At 57.8% G+C, this 17945-nt stretch overlaps 1 protein-coding gene across 1 annotated transcript; it reads right to left on the minus strand.

Moving 5' to 3' along the window:
* Positions 1-844: 844 nt before the first annotated feature.
* On the minus strand, positions 845-16552 carry LOC138100877 (B-cell lymphoma 3 protein-like). The gene is given in 11 exon segments (XM_068998705.1): positions 845-1114; positions 2122-2197; positions 3269-3436; positions 6003-6080; positions 6991-7079; positions 10034-10277; positions 12918-13026; positions 15967-16052; positions 16054-16154; positions 16265-16475; positions 16478-16552. Coding segments are annotated over 11 exon segments (1461 nt in total). The 5' UTR covers positions 16523-16552; the 3' UTR covers positions 845-860.
* Positions 16553-17945: the final 1393 nt, after the last annotated feature.

Consider the following 17945-nt stretch of genomic DNA (forward strand, 5'->3'; position numbering starts at 1 on the left):
CCAGTTCATCCCAGTGCCTCCCAGTTCATCCCAGTGCCCCCCAATCCCCCTCCCAGTGCTCCCAGTTCGGCCCAGTTCATCCCAGTGCCTCCCAGTGCCCCTCCTGGCGCACCCAGTTCAGCCCAGTCTGGCCCAGTTCGGCGCTGTCCTCCCTCCCAGTAGCTCCCAGTTCATCCCAGAGCCCTCCCAGTTCATCCCAGTGTCCCCCAGTCCCCTCCCAGTGCTCCCAGTTCATCCCAGTGCCCTCTCAGTGCTCCCAGTTTGGCCCAGTTTGGCCCAGTTCAGCCCAGTGCCCCCCAGTCCCCCTCCCAGTGCTCCCAGTTCATCCCAGGGCCTTCTCAGAGCCCTCCCAGGGCCCCCCCAGTGCTCCCAGTTCAGCCCAGTTCATCCCAGTGCCCTCCCAGTGCTCGGCAAGTGCTCCCAGTTCATCCCAGTCCCTCCCAGTTTGTCCCAGTCCCTTCCCAGTCCCTCCCAGTCCCTCCCAATGCCCTCCCAATGCCCTCCCAGTCCCTCCCAGTGCCCCCCAGTCCCCTCCCAGTCCCTCCCAGTGCCCCCCAGTCGCCCCCAGTCCCTCCCAGTCCCCCCCAATCCCCTCCCAGTCCATCCCAGTCCCCTCCAGTCCCCTCCCAGTCCCTCCCAGTCCATCCCAGTCCCTCCCAGTCCCTCCCAATCCCCTCCCAATCCCCTCCCAGTCCCTCCCAGTCCCTCCCAATCCCCTCCCAGTCCCTCCCAGTCCCTCCCAGTCCCTCCCAATGCCCTCCCAATCCCCTCCCAGTCCCTCCCAGTCCCTCCCAATCCCCTCCCAGTCCCTCCCAGTCCCTCCCAGTTCCATTTTTAACCAAATTCTTTTTTATTTCCCCTCACGCCGGCCCCGCTTTGGCGCCCCCTGGCGGCGCGCCGTTAATGCTGCCCTGGCCCCGCCCCTCGCGTGGGCGGAGCCTCTGAGGAGCGACGGGGCGGGGCCTCCCCAACGCCGCCTCTGATTGGTCCCTGCTCTGCCGGGGGGCGGGGCCTCGCTGGGCGCCCACCAATGGGAGCGGCCCCTGCGGAAGCCCCGCCCCTTGCGCCCCATTGGCTGCGGACCCGGAAGTGGGCGGGGGTTCCGAGGCGAGGCCTGAAAGGGGCGGGGTCAGGGGAGCCAAAATTGGGGAATTTTTTCCATCCCGGAGCCCCAAAATTGGGGAATTTTCACCTCCTGGGGACCCCCCCAAATTCGAGACCCCCCAAATTTTCCCCAGGACCCCCCAAAACCCTCCCAGGGACCCTCAAAATTGGGGAATTTTCCCTCTCCAGGAACCCAAATTTGGGAATTTCCACCCCGGGACCCCCCAAAATCCCCCCGGAACCCCCCAAAATTCCCGCCAGGACCCCCCAGAATTCCCGCCAGGACCCCCCAAAACCGCCCCAGGAGCCCCAAAATTCGGCAATTTCTCCTCAGGACCCCCCAAAACCCTCCCAGGGACCCTCAAAATTGGGGAATTTCTCTCCACAGGACCCCCAAATTTGGGAATTTTCCCTCCCCAGGACCCCAAATTTGGGAATTTTCCCTCCCCGGGAACCCAAATTTGGGAATTTCCACCCCAGGACCCCCCAAAATCCCCCCGGGACCCCCCAAAATTCCCGCCAGGACCCCCCAAAACCGCCCCAGGAGCCCCAAAATTTGGCAATTTCTCCTCAGGATCCCCCAACCCCCCCCAGGGACCCTCAAAATTGGGGAATTTCCCTCCCCGGGACCCCGAAATTTGGGAATTTTCCCTCCCCAGGACCCCCAAATTTGGGAATTTTCCCTCCCCGGGACCCCAAATTTGGGAATTTCCACCCCAAGACCCCCCACAATCCCCCCGGGACCCCCCAAAATTCCCGCCAGGAGCCCCAAAATTTGGCAATTTCTCCCCAGGACCCCCCAACCCCCCCCAGGGACCCTCAAAATTGGGGGAATTTCCCTCCCCGGGACCCCGAAATTTGGGAATTTTCCCTCCCCGGGACCCCCAAATTTGGGAATTTTCCCTCCCAGGGACACCCAAATTTGGGAATTTTCCCCCCCCGGGACCCCAAATTTGGGAATTTCCACCCCAAGACCCCCCAAAATCCCCCCGGGACCCCCCAAAATCGGGGCCTCACCGTCGGGGGGGTCCCGGGAGGGGCTGGGGGGGTTCTGGGGGGGTCTCGAGGCTTTTCCCCGCAGGATGTCGATCACCTGGGGGGGGGAGGGGCGGCCTCAGAGAGCCCCGAAATCCCCAAAATCCGCCCCAAAAAAAAAATCACCCGAACCCCCAAAAACGTCAACGGAAACCCAAAACCTCCCCAAAGTTCTCCAAAATGCCCCAAAAATTCCCTTCCCAAGACCCAGAATCCCCCCAAAGCCTCCCCAAATCCACTCCAAATCCCCCCAAATCCCCAAATCCCCAAAAAATCCCCCAAATCCCCCCCAAAAAACACCAAAATTCCCCCCAAAACCCCCCAAATTCCCCCAAATCTCTCCAAATCCCCCCAAAACCCCCCAAAAACCCCCAAAAACCCCCAAAATTCCCCCAAATCCCCAAAAATCCCCCCCAAAATTCCCCCAAATCCCCCAAAATTCCCCCAAATCCCCTCAAAATCCTCCCAAACCCCCAAATCCCCCCAAAAACCCCCAAAATCCCCCCAAATCCCCCCCAAATCACCCCAAAATCCCCCCAAACTCACCTGAACCCCCTTAAATTCCCCCCAAATTCACCTGAATTCCTCCCGGACCCCCCCAAATGCCCCAAAATCCCCCCAAATCCCTCCAAATCCCCCCAAACCCCCAAAATTCCCCAAAATTCCCCGAAAATCCCCACAAAACTCACCTGAATTCCCTCCTCGCCACCCCAAATCCCCCAAAATGCCCCCAAAAACCCCCAAAATCCCCTCAAAACTCACCTGGAACTCCTTCCCGCCACCCCAAATCCCCCAAAACCCCCAAATTCCCCCAAATTCCCCCAAAACCCCCAAAATCCCCCCAAATCCCCCCCAAACCGCTCCAAATCCCCCCCAAATCCCCCCAAATCCCCTTTAAATCCCCCAAATCCCCCCCAAATCCCCTCACCTGCCCCACCTGAGCCCCGCCCTCACCTGGGCGCTGGCGGCCACGCCCGCGGGGGGGTCCTTGTGCAGGTTTGGGACCCCAAATCCCCTTTAAATCCCCTTTAAAAGCCCCAAATTCCCCCCAAACCGCTCCAAATCCCCCCAAATCCCCCCAAATCCCCCCCAAATCCCCTCGCCTGCCCCACCTGAGCCCCGCCCTCACCTGGGCGCTGGCGGCCACGCCCGCGGGGGTGTCGTTGTGCAGGTTGCGGACCCCGCAGTCGGCGCCGCAGCGCAGCAGCAGCCGCAGCAGCCCCAGGAGCCCCCGGCCCGCGGCCGCGTGCAGCGCCGTGCACCCCGCGTACGACTGCGCGTTCACGCTGGCCCCGCGCTGCAAACCCCCCCCAAAATCCGGGGTCAGGGGAGCCCCAAAACGCGCCGGGAGCCCCAAAATCCGAGCCGGGACACCCCAAAACCCCCCGGGACCCGCACATGTCCCAAAAAAACCGCCCAGAATCACCCCAAAATCGCCGCCAGAATGGACCCAAAATCACCCCAAAATCACCCCAAAATCGCCTCCAGAATCGACCCAAAATCCCCCCAAAATCACCCCAAAGTCGCCTCCAGAATCGACCCAAAATCACCCCAAAATCGCCTCCAGAATCGACCCAAAATCCCCCCAAAATCCCCCCAAAATCGCCTCCAGAATCAACCCAAAATCCCCCCCAAATCACCCCAAAATCGCCTCCAAAACCAACCCAAAATCCCCCCCAAATCACCCCAAAATCGCCTCCAGAATCGACCCAAAATCAACCCAGAATCCCCCAAAATCTCCCGGATCTCCCGATCCCGCTAAACCCACGCGGGAAACCCCAAAATCCGGGGTCAGGGGAGCCCCAAAACGCGCCGGGAGCCCCAAAATCCGAGCCGGGACACCCCAAAACCCCCCGGGACCCGCACATGTCCCAAAAAAACCCCAGAATCACCCCAAAATCGCCGCCAGAATCGACCCAAAATCACCCCAAAATCCCCCCAAAATCGCCGCCAGAATCGACCCAAAATCCCCCCAAAATCACCCCAAAGTCGCCTCCAGAATCGACCCAAAATCACCCCAAAATCCCCCCAAAATCGCCTCCAGAATCGACCCAAAATCACCCCAAAATCGCCTCCAAAACCAACCCAAAATCCTCCCAAAATCCCCCCAAAATCGCCTCCAGAATCGACCCAAAATCACCCCAAAGTCGCCTCCAGAATCAACCCAAAATCCCCCCAAAATCCCCCCAAAATCGCCTCCAAAACCAACCCAAAATCCCCCCAAAATCCCCCCAAAATCGCCTCCAAAACCAACCCAAAATCCCCCCCAAATCACCCCAAAATCGCCTCCAAAACCAACGCAAAATCCTCCCAAAATCCCCCCAAAATCGCCTCCAGAATCAACCCAAAATCCCCCCCAAATCACCCCAAAATCGCCTCCAGAATCAACCCAAAATCCCCCCCAAATCACCCCAAAATCGCCTCCAAAACCAACCCAAAATCCCCCCAAAATCGCCTCCAAAACCAACCCAAAATCCCCCCCAAATCACCCCAAAATCGCCTCCAGAATCGACCCAAAATCAACCCAGAACCCCCCAAAATCTCCCGGATCTCCCGATCCCGCTAAACCCACGCGGGAAACCCCAAAATCCGGGGTCAGGGGAGCCCCAAAACGCGCCGGGAGCCCCAAAATCCGAGCCAGGACACCCCAAAACCCCCCGGGACCCGCACATGTCCCCAAAAACCCCCAAAATCCTCCCAAAATCGCCTCCAGAATCGACCCAAAATCCCCCCAAAATCACCCCAAAGTCGCCTCCAGAATCGACCCAAAATCACCCCAAAATCACCCCAAAATCGCCTCCAGAATCCCCCCAAAATCACCCCAAAATCCTCCCAAAATCCCCCCAAAATCGCCTCCAGAATCGACCCAAAATCACCCCAAAATCGCCTCAAGAATCAACCCAAAATCCCCCCAAATCACCCCAAAATCGCCTCCAAAACCAACCCAAAATCCCCCCCAAATCACCCCAAAATCGCCTCCAGAATCGACCCAAAATCACCCCAAATCCCCCCAAAATCGCCTCCCAAACCAATCCAAAATCCCCCCAAAATCACCCCAAAATCGCCTCCAGAATCGACCCAAAATCAACCCAGAATCCCCCAAAATCTCCCGGATCTCCCGATCCCGCTAAACCCACGAGGGAAACCCCAAAATTCGGGGTCAGGGGAGCCCCAAAACGCGCCGGGAGCCCCAAAATCCGAGCCGGGACACCCCAAAACCCCCCGGAACCCCAAAAATTCCCCAAATCCACCCAAAACTCTCCAGCTCCCCCCCAAAATTCCCCAAATCTCCCCCAAAATTCGCCAAATTCACCCCAAAATCGCCCTGAAATCCCCCAAATCCTCCCCAAATGCCCCGAAATTCCCCAAATTCCTCCCAAATCCCCGCAGTTTTCCCGCGATTTTCCCCAAACCCCCTCAAATCCCCAAATCCCCCCAAATTCCCCCAAACCTCCCCCAAATCCACCCCAAATCCACCCCAAATCCCCCCGAAATTCCAAAATTCCCCCCTAAATCCCCCAAATTCGCCCCAAATCCCGCCCAATCCCTCCTAAATCCCCCCAAACCCCTCCCAAAAATTAAAAAAATCCCTCGAAATCCCTTAAAATTTCCCAAACCCCCCCCAAATTCCCCAAATCCCCCCCAAAATTCCCCAAATCCCCCCAAAATTCCCCAAAATTCCCCAAATCCCCCCCAAATCCCTCCCTAAACCTCCCCAAAATCTCCCCCAAATCCCTCCCGAACCCCTCCAAATATTTCCAAAATCCCCCGAAATTCCCCAAAATCCCCCATAATCTCCGAAAATCCCCCCAAATCCCCCAAAATTGCCCAAAATCGCCCAAAATCGCCCCAAATCCGCGCACCTGCAGCAGCAGCTCCGCCATCTCCAGGCTGTTGTTCTCCACCGCGTGCAGCAGCGGCGACCGCCCGCTCTTGATGTCCTGAACCCCAAAACCGGGGTCAGGGACCCCCAAAATCCCCCTCGAGACCCTTCCCAAAATTCCCGGCACCCCCAAAAACCCCCGGGAGCCCCAAAATTCCCCAAAATTCGCCCCAAAATCCCCCGGATCTCCCCCCAAATCCATCCCCGGAGCGACCTCAACGACGACCCGAAAAAATCCCCAAAATCGCCCCAAAATCGGGGTCAGGGGACCCCAAAATCGCCCTCGGGACCTTTCCCAAAATTCCAGGACCCCCCCAAAAATTCCCAAAATCCCCGAAATCGCCCCAAAATCCATCGGGGACTCCCCAAAAATCCCCAAATTCTCCTCAAGTCCCCTAAACTGCCCCAAACCGCCTCAAATCCCCCCCGAATCCTCCCAAATCCCCCCCCAAAAATCCCCAAATTCCCCCCAAAAAATTCCGGGACCCCTCCCAAAATTCCGGGACCCCTCCCAAAATTCCAGCACCCCCCAAAATTTCCCAAAATTCCCCAAAATTCCCCAAATCCCCCCCAAAAATTCCCCTCAAATCCCTTAAACTCTCCAAACCGCCTCAAATCCCCCCAAAAAACCCCCAAATTCCCCCCAAAAATTCCGGGAACCCCTCCCAAAATTCCGGGGACCCCTCCCAGAATTCCAGGACCCCCCCAAAATTCAGGGGACCCCCCAAACCTCCCCAAAATTTCCCAAATCCCCCCAAAAAATTCCCCTTAAATCCCCTTAAACTCCCCCCAAACCGCCTCAAATCCCCCCTGAATCCTCCCAAATCCCCCCCAAAAATCCCCAAATTCCCCCCAGAAAATTCCAGGACCCCTCCCAAAATTCCGGGGACCCCTCCCAAAATTCCGGGGACCCCTCCCAGAATTCCAGGACCCGCCAAAATTCCCCAAACCCCCCCCAAAATTCCCACCACGGCATCCACGTCGGCGCCGTGCTCCAGCAGCACCAGGACGCTCTCCCGGGACCCCGAGCCCACGGCCACGTGCAGGGGGGTCAGCCCTGGGGGGGGAGGGGCGGCGTCAGAGACCCCTCCCCAAATTCCTCACCCCCCCCTCCCCAAAATTCCCGCTCAATTTTCCCCAAATTCCCTCGAAATTCCCCTCGAAATTCCCCCAAATTCCCTCAAAATTCCCTCATTTTGGAGCCCCCAAATGAGGGAGGGGGAGGGGAATTTGGGGAGGGGCCCCCAGGGGGATCGGGGGGGGTGGAGACCCCTCCCCAAATTCCTGACCCCCCTCCCCAATTCCCCCCAAAATTCCCGCTCAATTTTCCCCAAATTCCCTCAAAATTCCCCCAAAATTCCCTCATTTTGGAGCCCTCAAATGAGGGAGGGGAGGGGAATTTGGGGAGGGGTCCCCAGAGGGATCGGAGGGGTGGAGACCCCTCCCCAAATTCCTCACCCTCCCTCCCCAATTCCCCCCAAAATTCCCGCTCAATTTTCCCCAAAATCCCTCGAAATTCCCTCGAAATTCCCCCAAAATTCCCTCGAAATTCTCTCAAAATTCCCCCATTTTGGAGCCCCCAAATGAGGGGGGGGAGGGGAATTTGGGGAGGGGTCCCCAGGGGGATCGGGGGGGGCGGGGACCCCTCCCCAAATTCCCGACGCCCCCCCCACACCAGCGAGCCCCTCCTCAATTTGGGGGGGTCCGGACCCCAAAATTCCTGCCCAGTTTCCCAAAATTCCCCCATTTTTAGGAGGCCCCTCCCCAAATTTCGGGAGGTTTTGCCCCAATTTCGAGGCTTTTCCCCCCAAATTCCAGGACTTGTTTTTCCCAAATTTCAGGACTTTTTTCCCATTTTTTTTCCCCAATTTCCGGGACTTTCCCCCCAATTTTCCCTAAAATCTCAAAACATTTTTCCCCAATTTTCGGGAGTTTTCCCCCAATTTTTTTCCCAATTTTCGCCACTTTTTCCCTAAATTTCAGGGCTTTTCTGCCCAATTTTCCCCCCAAATTTCGAGGCTTTTCCCCCCAATTTTCGTTATTTTTTTCTCATTTTTTTTCTCCAATTTTTGGGACTTTTCCCCCCAATTTTCCCTAAAATTTCAAAACATTTTTCCCCAATTTCAGGGAGTTTTTCCTCCAGTTTTCGCCACTTTGTTCCCTAAATTTCAGGATTTTTCTGCCCAATTTTCCCCCCAAATTTCGGGACTTTCCCCCCAAATTTCGAGGCTTTTGCCCCCAATTTTCGTGATTTTTTTTCTCATTTTTTTACCCCAATTTCCGGGACTTTTCCCCCCAATTTTCCCTAAAATTTTGAAACTTTTTTCTCCAATTTTTGGGAATTTTCCCCCCAATTTTTCCCCCAATTTTCGCCACTTTGTTTCCTAAATTTCAGGACTTTTCTGCCCAATTTTCCCCCCAATTTTCGGCACTTTGTCCCCCAAATTTCGAGGCTTTTCTCCCCATTTTCCCCCCAATTTTCGGCCCCTTTTTCCCTCATTTTTCCCCAATTTTCGTCCCCTTTTCCCCCCATTTTTGGGCCCTTTTTTCCCCCCATTTCCCCCCAATTTTCGGGCCTTTTTCCCCCAAATTTCGGCCCCTTTTTCCCCCATTTCCCCCCAGTTTTGGCCCCTTTTTCCCCCATTTTCCCCCCAATTTTCAGCCCCTTTTTCCCCAATTTTCGGCCCCTTTTTCCCCCATTCCCCCCCAATTTTCGGGCTCTTTTTCCCCCATCCCCCAATTTTCGGCCCCATTTTCCCCCCAGTTTTCGGGCCCTTTTTTCCTCATTTTTCCCCCAATTTTCAGCACATTTTTCCTTCTTTTCCCCCCAAATTTCGCCACTTTCCGCCCCAATTTTCGGGCTCTTTTTCCTCCATTTTCCCCCCAATTTTCGGCCCCTTTTTCCCTCATTTCCCCCCAAATTTCGGCCCCCTTTTTCCCCCATTTCCCCCCAATTTTCAGCCCCTTTTTCCCCCATCTTTGGGCCCTTTTTCCCCCATTTCCCCCCAATTTTCGGCCCCTTTTTCCCCCATTTTTGGGCCCTTTTTTCCCCCATTCTCCCCCAATTTTCGGCCCCTTTTTCCCCCATTTCCCCCCAATTTTCGGGCCTTTTCCCCCCAAATTTCGGCCCCTTTTTCCCCCATTTCCCCCCAATTTTGGCCCCTTTTTCCCCCATTTACCCCCAATTTTCAGCCCCTTTTTCCCCAATTTTCGGCCCCTTTTTCCCCCATTCCCCCCCCAATTTTCGGCCCCTTTTTCCCCCATTCCCCCCCAATTTTCGGGCTCTTTTTCCCCCATTTCCCCCAATTTTCGGCCCCATTTTCCCCCCAATTTTCGGGCCCTTTTTTCCTCATTTTTCCCCCAATTTTCAGCACATTTTTCCTTCTTTTCCCCCCAAATTTCGCCACTTTCCGCCCCAATTTTCGGGCTCTTTTTCCTCCATTTTCCCCCCAATTTTCGGCCCCTTTTTCCCCCATTTCCCCCCAATTTTCGGCCCCTTTTCCCCCCATTCCCCCCCAATTTTCGGCCCCTTTTTCCCCCATTTTCCCCCCAATTTTCGGCCCATTTTTCCTTCATTTTCCCCCCAATTTTCGGCCCCTTTCCCCCAATTTTCAGCCCCTTTTCCCCCAATTTTCGGCCCCTTTTCCCCCCCATTTTCCCCCCCAATTTTCGGCCCCTTTTTCCCTTATTTCCCCCCCAATTTCCGGCCCCTTTTTCCTCATTTTCCCCCCAATTTTCGGCCCCTTTTCCCCCCATTTCCCCCCAATTTTCAGCCCCTTTTTCCTCATTTTCCCCCCAATTTTCGGCCCCTTTTTCCCCAATTTTCGGCCCCTTTTTCCCCAATTTTCGGCCCCTTTTTCCCCCATTTCCCCCCAATTTTCGGCCCCTTTTTCCCCCATTTTCGGCCCCTTTTTCCCCCATTTTCCCCCCAATTTTCGCCCCCTTTTTCCCCATCCCCCCCCCCCTTTCCAAGCCCCCTCCCCGTTTATTTTGGGGGGGGGTCTCACCCACCCTCGTAGTCCCGCGCCTGCAGGTCCGGGGGGGGCCCGGGGGTCCTGAGGAGCTCGCGCAGGACTCGGGGGCGCGGTCCCGCCGTGGCCCCGCCCCCGGCCCCGCCCCCCGGCAGGTGAGAGCCGCAGGCCAGGTGAGCGCAGGTGCGGCCCAGCCGGTCCGGGGCCATCGGCGACGCCCCGTGGGCCACCAGGAGCCGCACCAGGGCCACCTGGCCCGTGATGACCGCCAGGTGCAGCGGGGTCTGAGGGGACAGGTGGGGGACAGGTGAGGGACAGGTGAGGGCCACCTGGGGCCACCTGGGCCACCCCGTGGGCCACCAGGAGCCGCACCAGGGCCACCTGGCCCGTGATGACCGCCAGGTGCCGCGGGGTCTGAGGAGCCACCTGGGGCCACCTGGGGCCACCTGGGGCCACCTGGGGCAGGTGAGGGTGGGGGCGTGGCCAAGGTGTGGGAAAGGGGCGGGGCTAAACGACCCCTCCCCCCCCAATGTCCCCAAACCCCCCCAATTCGCCCCAAAGTCCCCTCAATGTCCCCGATGTCCCCAACCCCCATTTTTCCCCATTTTTCCCCATTTTTCCCATTTTTCCCCATTTTTCCCCATTTTCCTCCATTTCTCCCCATTTTTCCCCATTTTCCCCATTTTCCCCCATTTTTCCCATTTTTCCCCATTTTCCCCCATTTCTCCCCATTTTTCCCCATTTTCCTCCATTTTTCCCCATTTTCCCCCCATTTTTCCCCATTTTCCCCCATTTTTCCCCATTTTCCCCCCATTTTCCCCCATTTCTCCCCATTTTTCCCCATTTTCCTCCATTTTTCCCCATTTCCCCCCCATTTTTCCCCATTTCTCCCCATTTTTCCCCAGTGTCCCCAACCTCCCCGATGTCCTCTCAATGTCCCCAAATTCCCCAATTTTCCCCCATTTTTTCCCACCCCCCCCCCGATGTCCCCAATCCCATTTTACCCCATTTTTCCCATTTTCCACCGTTTCCCCCCTTTTTTCCCCCATTTCCCCCGTTTTTGCCCAATTTCCCCCATTTTCACCCCAATTCCCCCATTTTCCCCAATCCCCCCAATGTCCCCAATTCAATTTTCCCCAATTTCCCCCATTTTTCCCAATTTCCCCCGTTTTTGCCCGATTTCCCATTTTCGCCCCATTTTTGCCCGATTTCCCCCACTTCCCCCCATTTTTTGCCCCATTTTCCCCCGTTTTTGCCCGATTTCCCCCATTTTCCCCCATTTTTGCCCGATTTCCCCCGGTTTTGCCCCATTTTTGTCCCAATTTCCCGATTCCCCCGTTTTCCCCCATTTTTGCCCCCGTTTTCCCCCATTTTTCCCCCGTTTTTCCCCTATTTCCCCCGTTTTTGATCCCTTTTTGCCCCAATTTCCCCCGTTTTTCCCCATCCCCCCATTTTTGCCCGATTTCCCCCGTTTTCGCCCCATTTCCCCTGTTTTTCCCCGTTTTCCCCCCATTTTTTTCCCCATTTTTTCCCCATTCCCCCCATTTTTCCTGGTTTTTCCCCCATTTTTTGCCTGTTTTCCCCCATTTTCCCCCCCATTTTTGCCCGATTTTGCCCCATTTTCCCCCATTTTTGCCCGTTTTTTCCCCCGTTTTGCCCGATTTCACCCCCTTTTATTGCCTGTTTTTCCCGTTTTCGCCCCATTTTTGCCCGATTTCCCCCGATTTTGCCCCAATTTCCCCCGTTTCCCCCCCCCGTTTTTGCCCGATTTCCCCCAATTTCGCCCCAATTTCCCCCAATTTCCCCCCCATTTTTGCCCGATTTCGCCCCCAATTTCCCCCAATTTCCCCCCCATTTTTGCCCGATTTCTCCCCAATTTCCCCCGTTCCCCCGTTTCCCCCCGTTTTTGCCCGATTTCGCCCCAATTTCCCCCAATTTCCCCCGGTTTTGCCCCGTTTTTGCCCGATTTCCCCCAATTTCCCCCGTTTCCCCCCCGTTTTTGCCCGATTTCCGCTGATTTCACCCCAATTTCCCCCAGTTTTTTCCCCATTTTCCCGGTTTTTCCCCCAATTTCCCCCAATTCCGCCCCCGTTTTTGCCCGATTTCCCCCAATTTCCCCCATTTTTGCCCGATTTCCCCGATTTCGCCCCAATTTCCCCCAATTTCCCCCAATTTCGCCCCCGTTTTTGCCCGATTTCTCCCCAATTTCCCCCAATTTCCCCCGTTTCCCCCATTTTTTCCCCATTTCCCCCCGATTTCGCCCCAATTTCCCCCAGTTTTCCCCGTTTCCCCCCCGTTTTTTTTCCCGTTTTTGCCCGATTTCGCCCCAATTTCCCCCGGTTTTGCCCCCTTTTTTGCCCGATTTCCGCCGATTTCTCCCATTTTCCCCCGTTTCCCCCCCCCGTTTTCTCCCCATTTTCCCCGTTTTTCCCCCAATTTCCCCCGTTTCCCCCCCGTTTTTGCCCGATTTCCCCCGATTTCGCCCGATTTCCCCCGTTCCCCCCCCGTTTTTGCCCGATTTCCGCCGATTTCTCCCCAATTTCTCCCATTTCCTCCCTTTTTTGCCCCGATTTCCCCCATCCCCCCCCCCCGTTTTTGCCCGATTTCCGCCGATTTCGCCCCAATTTCCCCCGTTTTTTTCCCCCATTTTCCTTGTTTTCCCCCAATTTCCCCCAATTTCGCCCCCGTTTTTGCCCGATTTCCCCCAATTTCCCCCATTTTTGCCCGATTTCCCCCGATTTCGCCCCAATTTCCCCCGTTTCCCCCCCTTCCCCCGGTTTTCCCCCGTTCCCCCCCCCCGTTTTTGCCCGATTTCGCCCCAATTTCCCCTGTTTCTCCCCCGTTTCCCCCCCGTTTTTGCCCGATTTCCCCCGTTTCCGCCCCGTTTTTGCCCGATTTCCGCCGATTTCGCCCCAATTCCGCACCTGCCGCAGGTGGTTGTACACGTCCAGCTCGCGCCCCCCCCGCAGGAACAGCGCCACCAAGCGGCGGGCGACCGGCAGCGCGCCCTGGGCCACCGCGATGTGCAGCGGCCTGCGCGGCGTTTTGGGGAGAATTGGGGCGAAATCGGGAAAAAAGGGGGAAAAAGGGGGGGAAATGGGATTGGGGGAACCGGGGGGGGTGGGGAAATTGGGGGGAAATTGGGGAAAAATGGGGAAATTGGGGAAAATGGGGAAATTGGGGAAAATGGGGAAAATTGGGGAAAAATGGGGAAATTGGGGAAATTGGGGAAAATGGGGGAAATTGGGAAAAATGGGGGAAAAATAGGGGAAAATGGGAAAAATGGGAAAAATGGGGAAAATGGGGAAATTGGGGAAATTGGGGAAATTGGGGGAAATGGGGAAATTGGGGAAATTGGGGGGAAAATGGGGGAAAATGGGGGGAAATGGGGAAAAAAATGGGAAAAAATGGGGGAAATCGGGGAAATTGGGGAAAAATGGGATTGTGGACATTGGGGGGTGGGAAAATGGGGGGAAAATGGGGGAAAATGGGGGAAATTGGGAAAAAAAATGGGGAAAATGGGGAAAAAATGGGATCGGGGGCATCAGGGGGATTGGGGAAAAACGGGGGAAATCGGGAAAAAATGGGGGAAAATGGGGAAAAATGGGATTGGGGGAATTGGGGGGGTGGGGAAAATGAGGGGAAAATGGGGGAAATTGGGAAAAAAATGGGAAAAATGGGATTGGGGACATAGGGGGTGGGGGGAAATTGGGGAAAAATGAAGGAAATTGGGGAAAAATGGGAAAAAATGGGGGAAATTGGGGAAAATGGGATTGGGGACATTGAGGGGAATTGGGGAAAAATGGGGGAGATTGGGAAAAAAATGGGGAAATTGGGAAAAAAAAGTGGGAAATTGGGGAAATAGGGAAAAATGGGATTGGGGGACATTGAGGGGGATTGGGGAAAAATGGGGGAAATTGGGGGAAAATTGGGGAAATTGGGCAAAAAATGGGATTGGGGAGATTGGGGGGGTGGGGGGAAATTGGGGGGGAAATGGGGGAGATGGGGAAAATGGGGGAAAATTGGGAAAAATGGGGGAAAATTGGGAAAAAATGGGGAAAATGGGGAAAATGGGGAAAAATGGGGGGAAATGGGGAAAATGGGGAAAAAATGGGATTGGGGACATCGGGGGGGTTGGGGAAATTGGGGAAAAAATGGGAAAAAATGGGGGGAATTGGGGAAATTGGAAAAAATGGGAAAATGGGATTGGGGACATGGGGGGTGGGGGAAATGGGGGAAAATGGGGGAAATTGGGGAAAAATGGGATTGGGGACATCGGGGCGTCAGGGAAAATTGGGGGAAATTGGGGAAAAAGGGGGGAAAAATGGGATTGGGGACATTTGGGGACTTTTGGGGGACATTTAGGGGTTGGAGACAGTGGGGGAAATTGGGAAAAAATGGGGAAAATGGGGGGAAATTGGGGGAAATGGGGGGAAATTGGAGGGAAGTGGGGGAAAATTGGGGGCAAATGGGGGGAAAATGGGGGAAAAATTGGGGGAAAACTGGGGGATTTGGGGACATTTGGGGACATTTGGGGACACCCGGGGGGTCGCGGGGGGAGGGGGGGTCACAGAGGGGACATTTGGGGGGGGGGTCCCAAAGGTCACTGCGGGGTCAGAGGGTCCCGGGGGGGGTCCCGGGGGGTCCCCGAATGTCCCCAAAAGTCCCACAAAAGTCCCCAAAAGTCCCCAAACCCCCGCGGGGGGGGGGGGGGGAGGGGAAGAGCCGTTCCCGCCCCTCCCCCCCCGGAGCTGTTCCCGTAAAGGGGCGTGGCCGGGGCGGTGGGCGGGGCCTCTCCGGTGACGTCACCGGCGGCCCGGGGATTCCCCGCGGTGGGGGAGGGGCAGCCCGGGGGTTCCCACGGCCCTGGGGGGGTCCCAGGGGGGTCCCCGAGGGTGGGGGGGGGTCCTTAAAGGGGGGGAGGGGGAAAAGGGGGGGGGTCCCCAGAGGGGGGGAGGGGACTTGGGGGGGTTCCAAGAGATTTTTGGGGGGGGGGTCAGGAGGGGTTTGGGGGGGTTCCGGGTGATTTTGGGGGGGTCCCGAGTGGTTTTTGGGGGGTCAGGAGGGGTTTGGGGGGGGTCCCGGGTGATTTTGGGGGGGGTCAGGAGGGGTTTGGGGGGGTCCCGGGTGATTTTGGGGGGGGGGTCAGGAGGGGTTTGGGGGGGTCCCGGGTGATTTTGGGGGGGGTCTCACGGAGTTTTGGGGAGGTTTTGGGGGGGTCCCGGCAGATTTTGGGATGGTCCCGGGTGGTTTGGGGGGTTTGGGGGGGTCCCGGGTGATTTTGGGGGGGTCCCGGGTGGTCTTGGGGGGTCTGGAGTGGTTTTGGGGGGGTCCCACGGAGTTTTAGGGGGGGGTTTTAGGGGGGTCCCGGGTGATTTTTGGGGGGGGTCCCAGGTGGTCATGCGGGGTCAGGAGTGGTTTTGGGGGGGGTCCCACGGAGGTTTGGGGGAGTTTGGGGGGGTCCCGGGTGATTTGGGGGGGTCTGGAGGGGGTTTTGGGGGGGGGTTTGGGATGGTCCTGGGTGGTTTTGGGGGGTCAGGAGTGGTTTTGGGGGGGTCCCCACGGAGTTTTGGAGGAGTTTGGGGGGGGGGTCCCCGGGTGATTTGGGGGGGTCGCACGGAGTTTTGGGGGGGTTTTGGGGGGGTCCCGGGTGGTTTGGGGGGGGGTCAGGAGGGGTTTTGGAGAGGCCCCGGGTGGTTTTTGGGGGGTCCCAGGAGGTTTTGGGGGGGGGGTCCCTCGGATTTAAGGGGGGGGTCCCAGGAGGTTTTGGGGGGGGTCCCTCGGATTTAAGGGGGGGTCCCAGGAGGTTTTGGGGGGGGGGTCCCTCGGATTTAAGGGGGGGGGTCCCACGAGGTTTGGGGGGTCCCACGGAGTTTTGGGGGGGGGTCCCAGGAGGTTTGGGGGGTCCCACGGAGTTTTGGGGGGGGTTCCCGGAGGGTTTTTTTTTTTTTGGGGGGGGGGTCCCTCACTCACGTGTCCCCATCCTCGTCCTGCCGGGTGGCGGCGGCGATGGCGGCGGCCAAGGGGGGCTCGGGGGGGGGGGGGGCCCCCCCCCCCAAATTTGAAGCTCGGGGTCCCAAAATCGGGGGGGGGAGGGGCAACCCCCAAAACTGCCCCCAAAGCCGCCCCTCCCCCCAAAAGCGGCAGCGGCAGCCCTGGAACTGCGGGGGGGGGGATGAATTTTAGGGGGGGGGTCACCCCCCAAAAAAAGGGAGGGGGGGGAAATTGGGGAGGGGGGGGAGATGGGGGGGAAATGGGGGAGGGGTCTCACCTGTGCAAAAGGCGGGGGGGGCCGCCGAGTTTGGGGGTTTTCCCCGGGGGGGGGCCCAGGAATTTGGGGGTTTCGGGGGGGGGTCCCCGCTGCCCCCCGCCCCCCCAAAGCCCCTCATGGCCGAGCGGCGCTTCCGCAGCGGCAGCGAAGCCTCGGGGGGGGGTCTGGGGGGCGATTTTGGGGCTGGGGGGGGGTCTGGGGGGGTTCGGGGCCCCCCCCCCGGCGCGTGCGGAGGTCCACGGGCAGCTCCTCGGCCATCGGCGGGGGAGGGGTCCAGGGTGCTGCTCACCCCCCCACCCGCCCCCCCTCCCCCCAAAATTCGGGATCCCCCCCCCCCCCCCGCCCCCCCCCCGGGCTCCGTCGGAGCCGCCGCGGGAGCGGAAGCGAGCGGGGAATCCCCGTCGGGGGGGGGGGAGGGGAGGGGAGGGGGCGGCCCCTCCCCCTCCTCCCACCCTCTTCGGGGCCACCCCCGAAGTGAGCCCCGCCCCCCCCCAAAAAAAAACCAAAAAAAAACCCAAAAAAAGCCCCCCTCAACCCCACAAAACCAAAAACAATGGAGATTTCACCCCAAAATCGCCCCCTAAAAGATCCCCAAAGCTCCCCCGCCAGCCCCTCCCCCCAAAATATTCTTGGCCCAGACCCCAAGCCCCCCCAAAAAATCGACCCTCCCCCCTCCCCCCTCCTCCCACCCTCTTCGGGGCCCCCCCCCCGAAGTGAGCCCCGCCCCCCCCCTCCAAAAAACCAAAAAAAACCCCAAAAAAAAACCCAAAAAAAAACCCCTCAACCCCACAAAACCAAAACAACGGAGATTTCACCCCAAAATCGCCCCCTAAAAGATCCCCAAAACTCCCCCGACAGCCCCTCCCCCCAAAATATTCTTGCCCAGACCCCCCAAAAAATCGACCCAAACCTCCCTAAAATCGGACCTTAAAAAAGCTCCCCCCCGTCACCCCCCAAAAAAAGGGGGAGTCCCCCCCCCTCGAAATCGCCCCCCCCTCAGATCCCCCCCAAAATCGCCCGCCAAAACCTCCCAAAAATCACCCAAAACCTCCCAAAATGCCCCCAAATCCCCCCCCCCCCCAAAAACCCCTGGACCCCCCCAAATCACCCCAAAATCCATGCTCCCCCCCCAAAAAATCCCCCCCTAAAAACCCCGGGACATCCCCCCCCCAAAAAAACCCCAAATCTGCCCCAAAATCGCCCCTCAAAGCCCCCCTTGAAACCCCCCCCCCCAAAATCCACCCCCCCTCAAATTTTGGGGGTTCCCCGGGGGGGGTTCTCCACCCTTTCCCCCACCTCCCAAATTTTGGGGGTTGGGGGGGGGGGGGGGTCCCCGATGTCTCACGACTCCCCCCACCCCCCAAAATCAATTCCAGGAATTTCCATCATTTCCTTTATTCCAAATTTTAGGGGAAAACCCCAAAATTTTGGGACCGGGATTAGGGTGGGGATAAATTTGGGGTGGGGGGTCCCTAAATTGGGAGGGGACACAGAGGTCGGGAGTCCCCCCCAGCCCCCCCCCACCCCTCCAATGTCACCATCGCTGTCCCCACGTCCCCAAATTGTCCCCAAGTCTGTCCCTCCAGGGTCCCCGTGTCCGTCCCAGTGTCCCCATGTCCGTCCCAGTATCCCCCACATTGTCCCCATGTCCATCCCAGTGTCCCCATGTCCGTCCCAGTGT

Source organism: Aphelocoma coerulescens, unplaced genomic scaffold (genome assembly GCF_041296385.1).
Source record: "Aphelocoma coerulescens isolate FSJ_1873_10779 unplaced genomic scaffold, UR_Acoe_1.0 HiC_scaffold_150, whole genome shotgun sequence".
Classification (NCBI taxonomy): domain Eukaryota; kingdom Metazoa; phylum Chordata; class Aves; order Passeriformes; family Corvidae; genus Aphelocoma; species Aphelocoma coerulescens.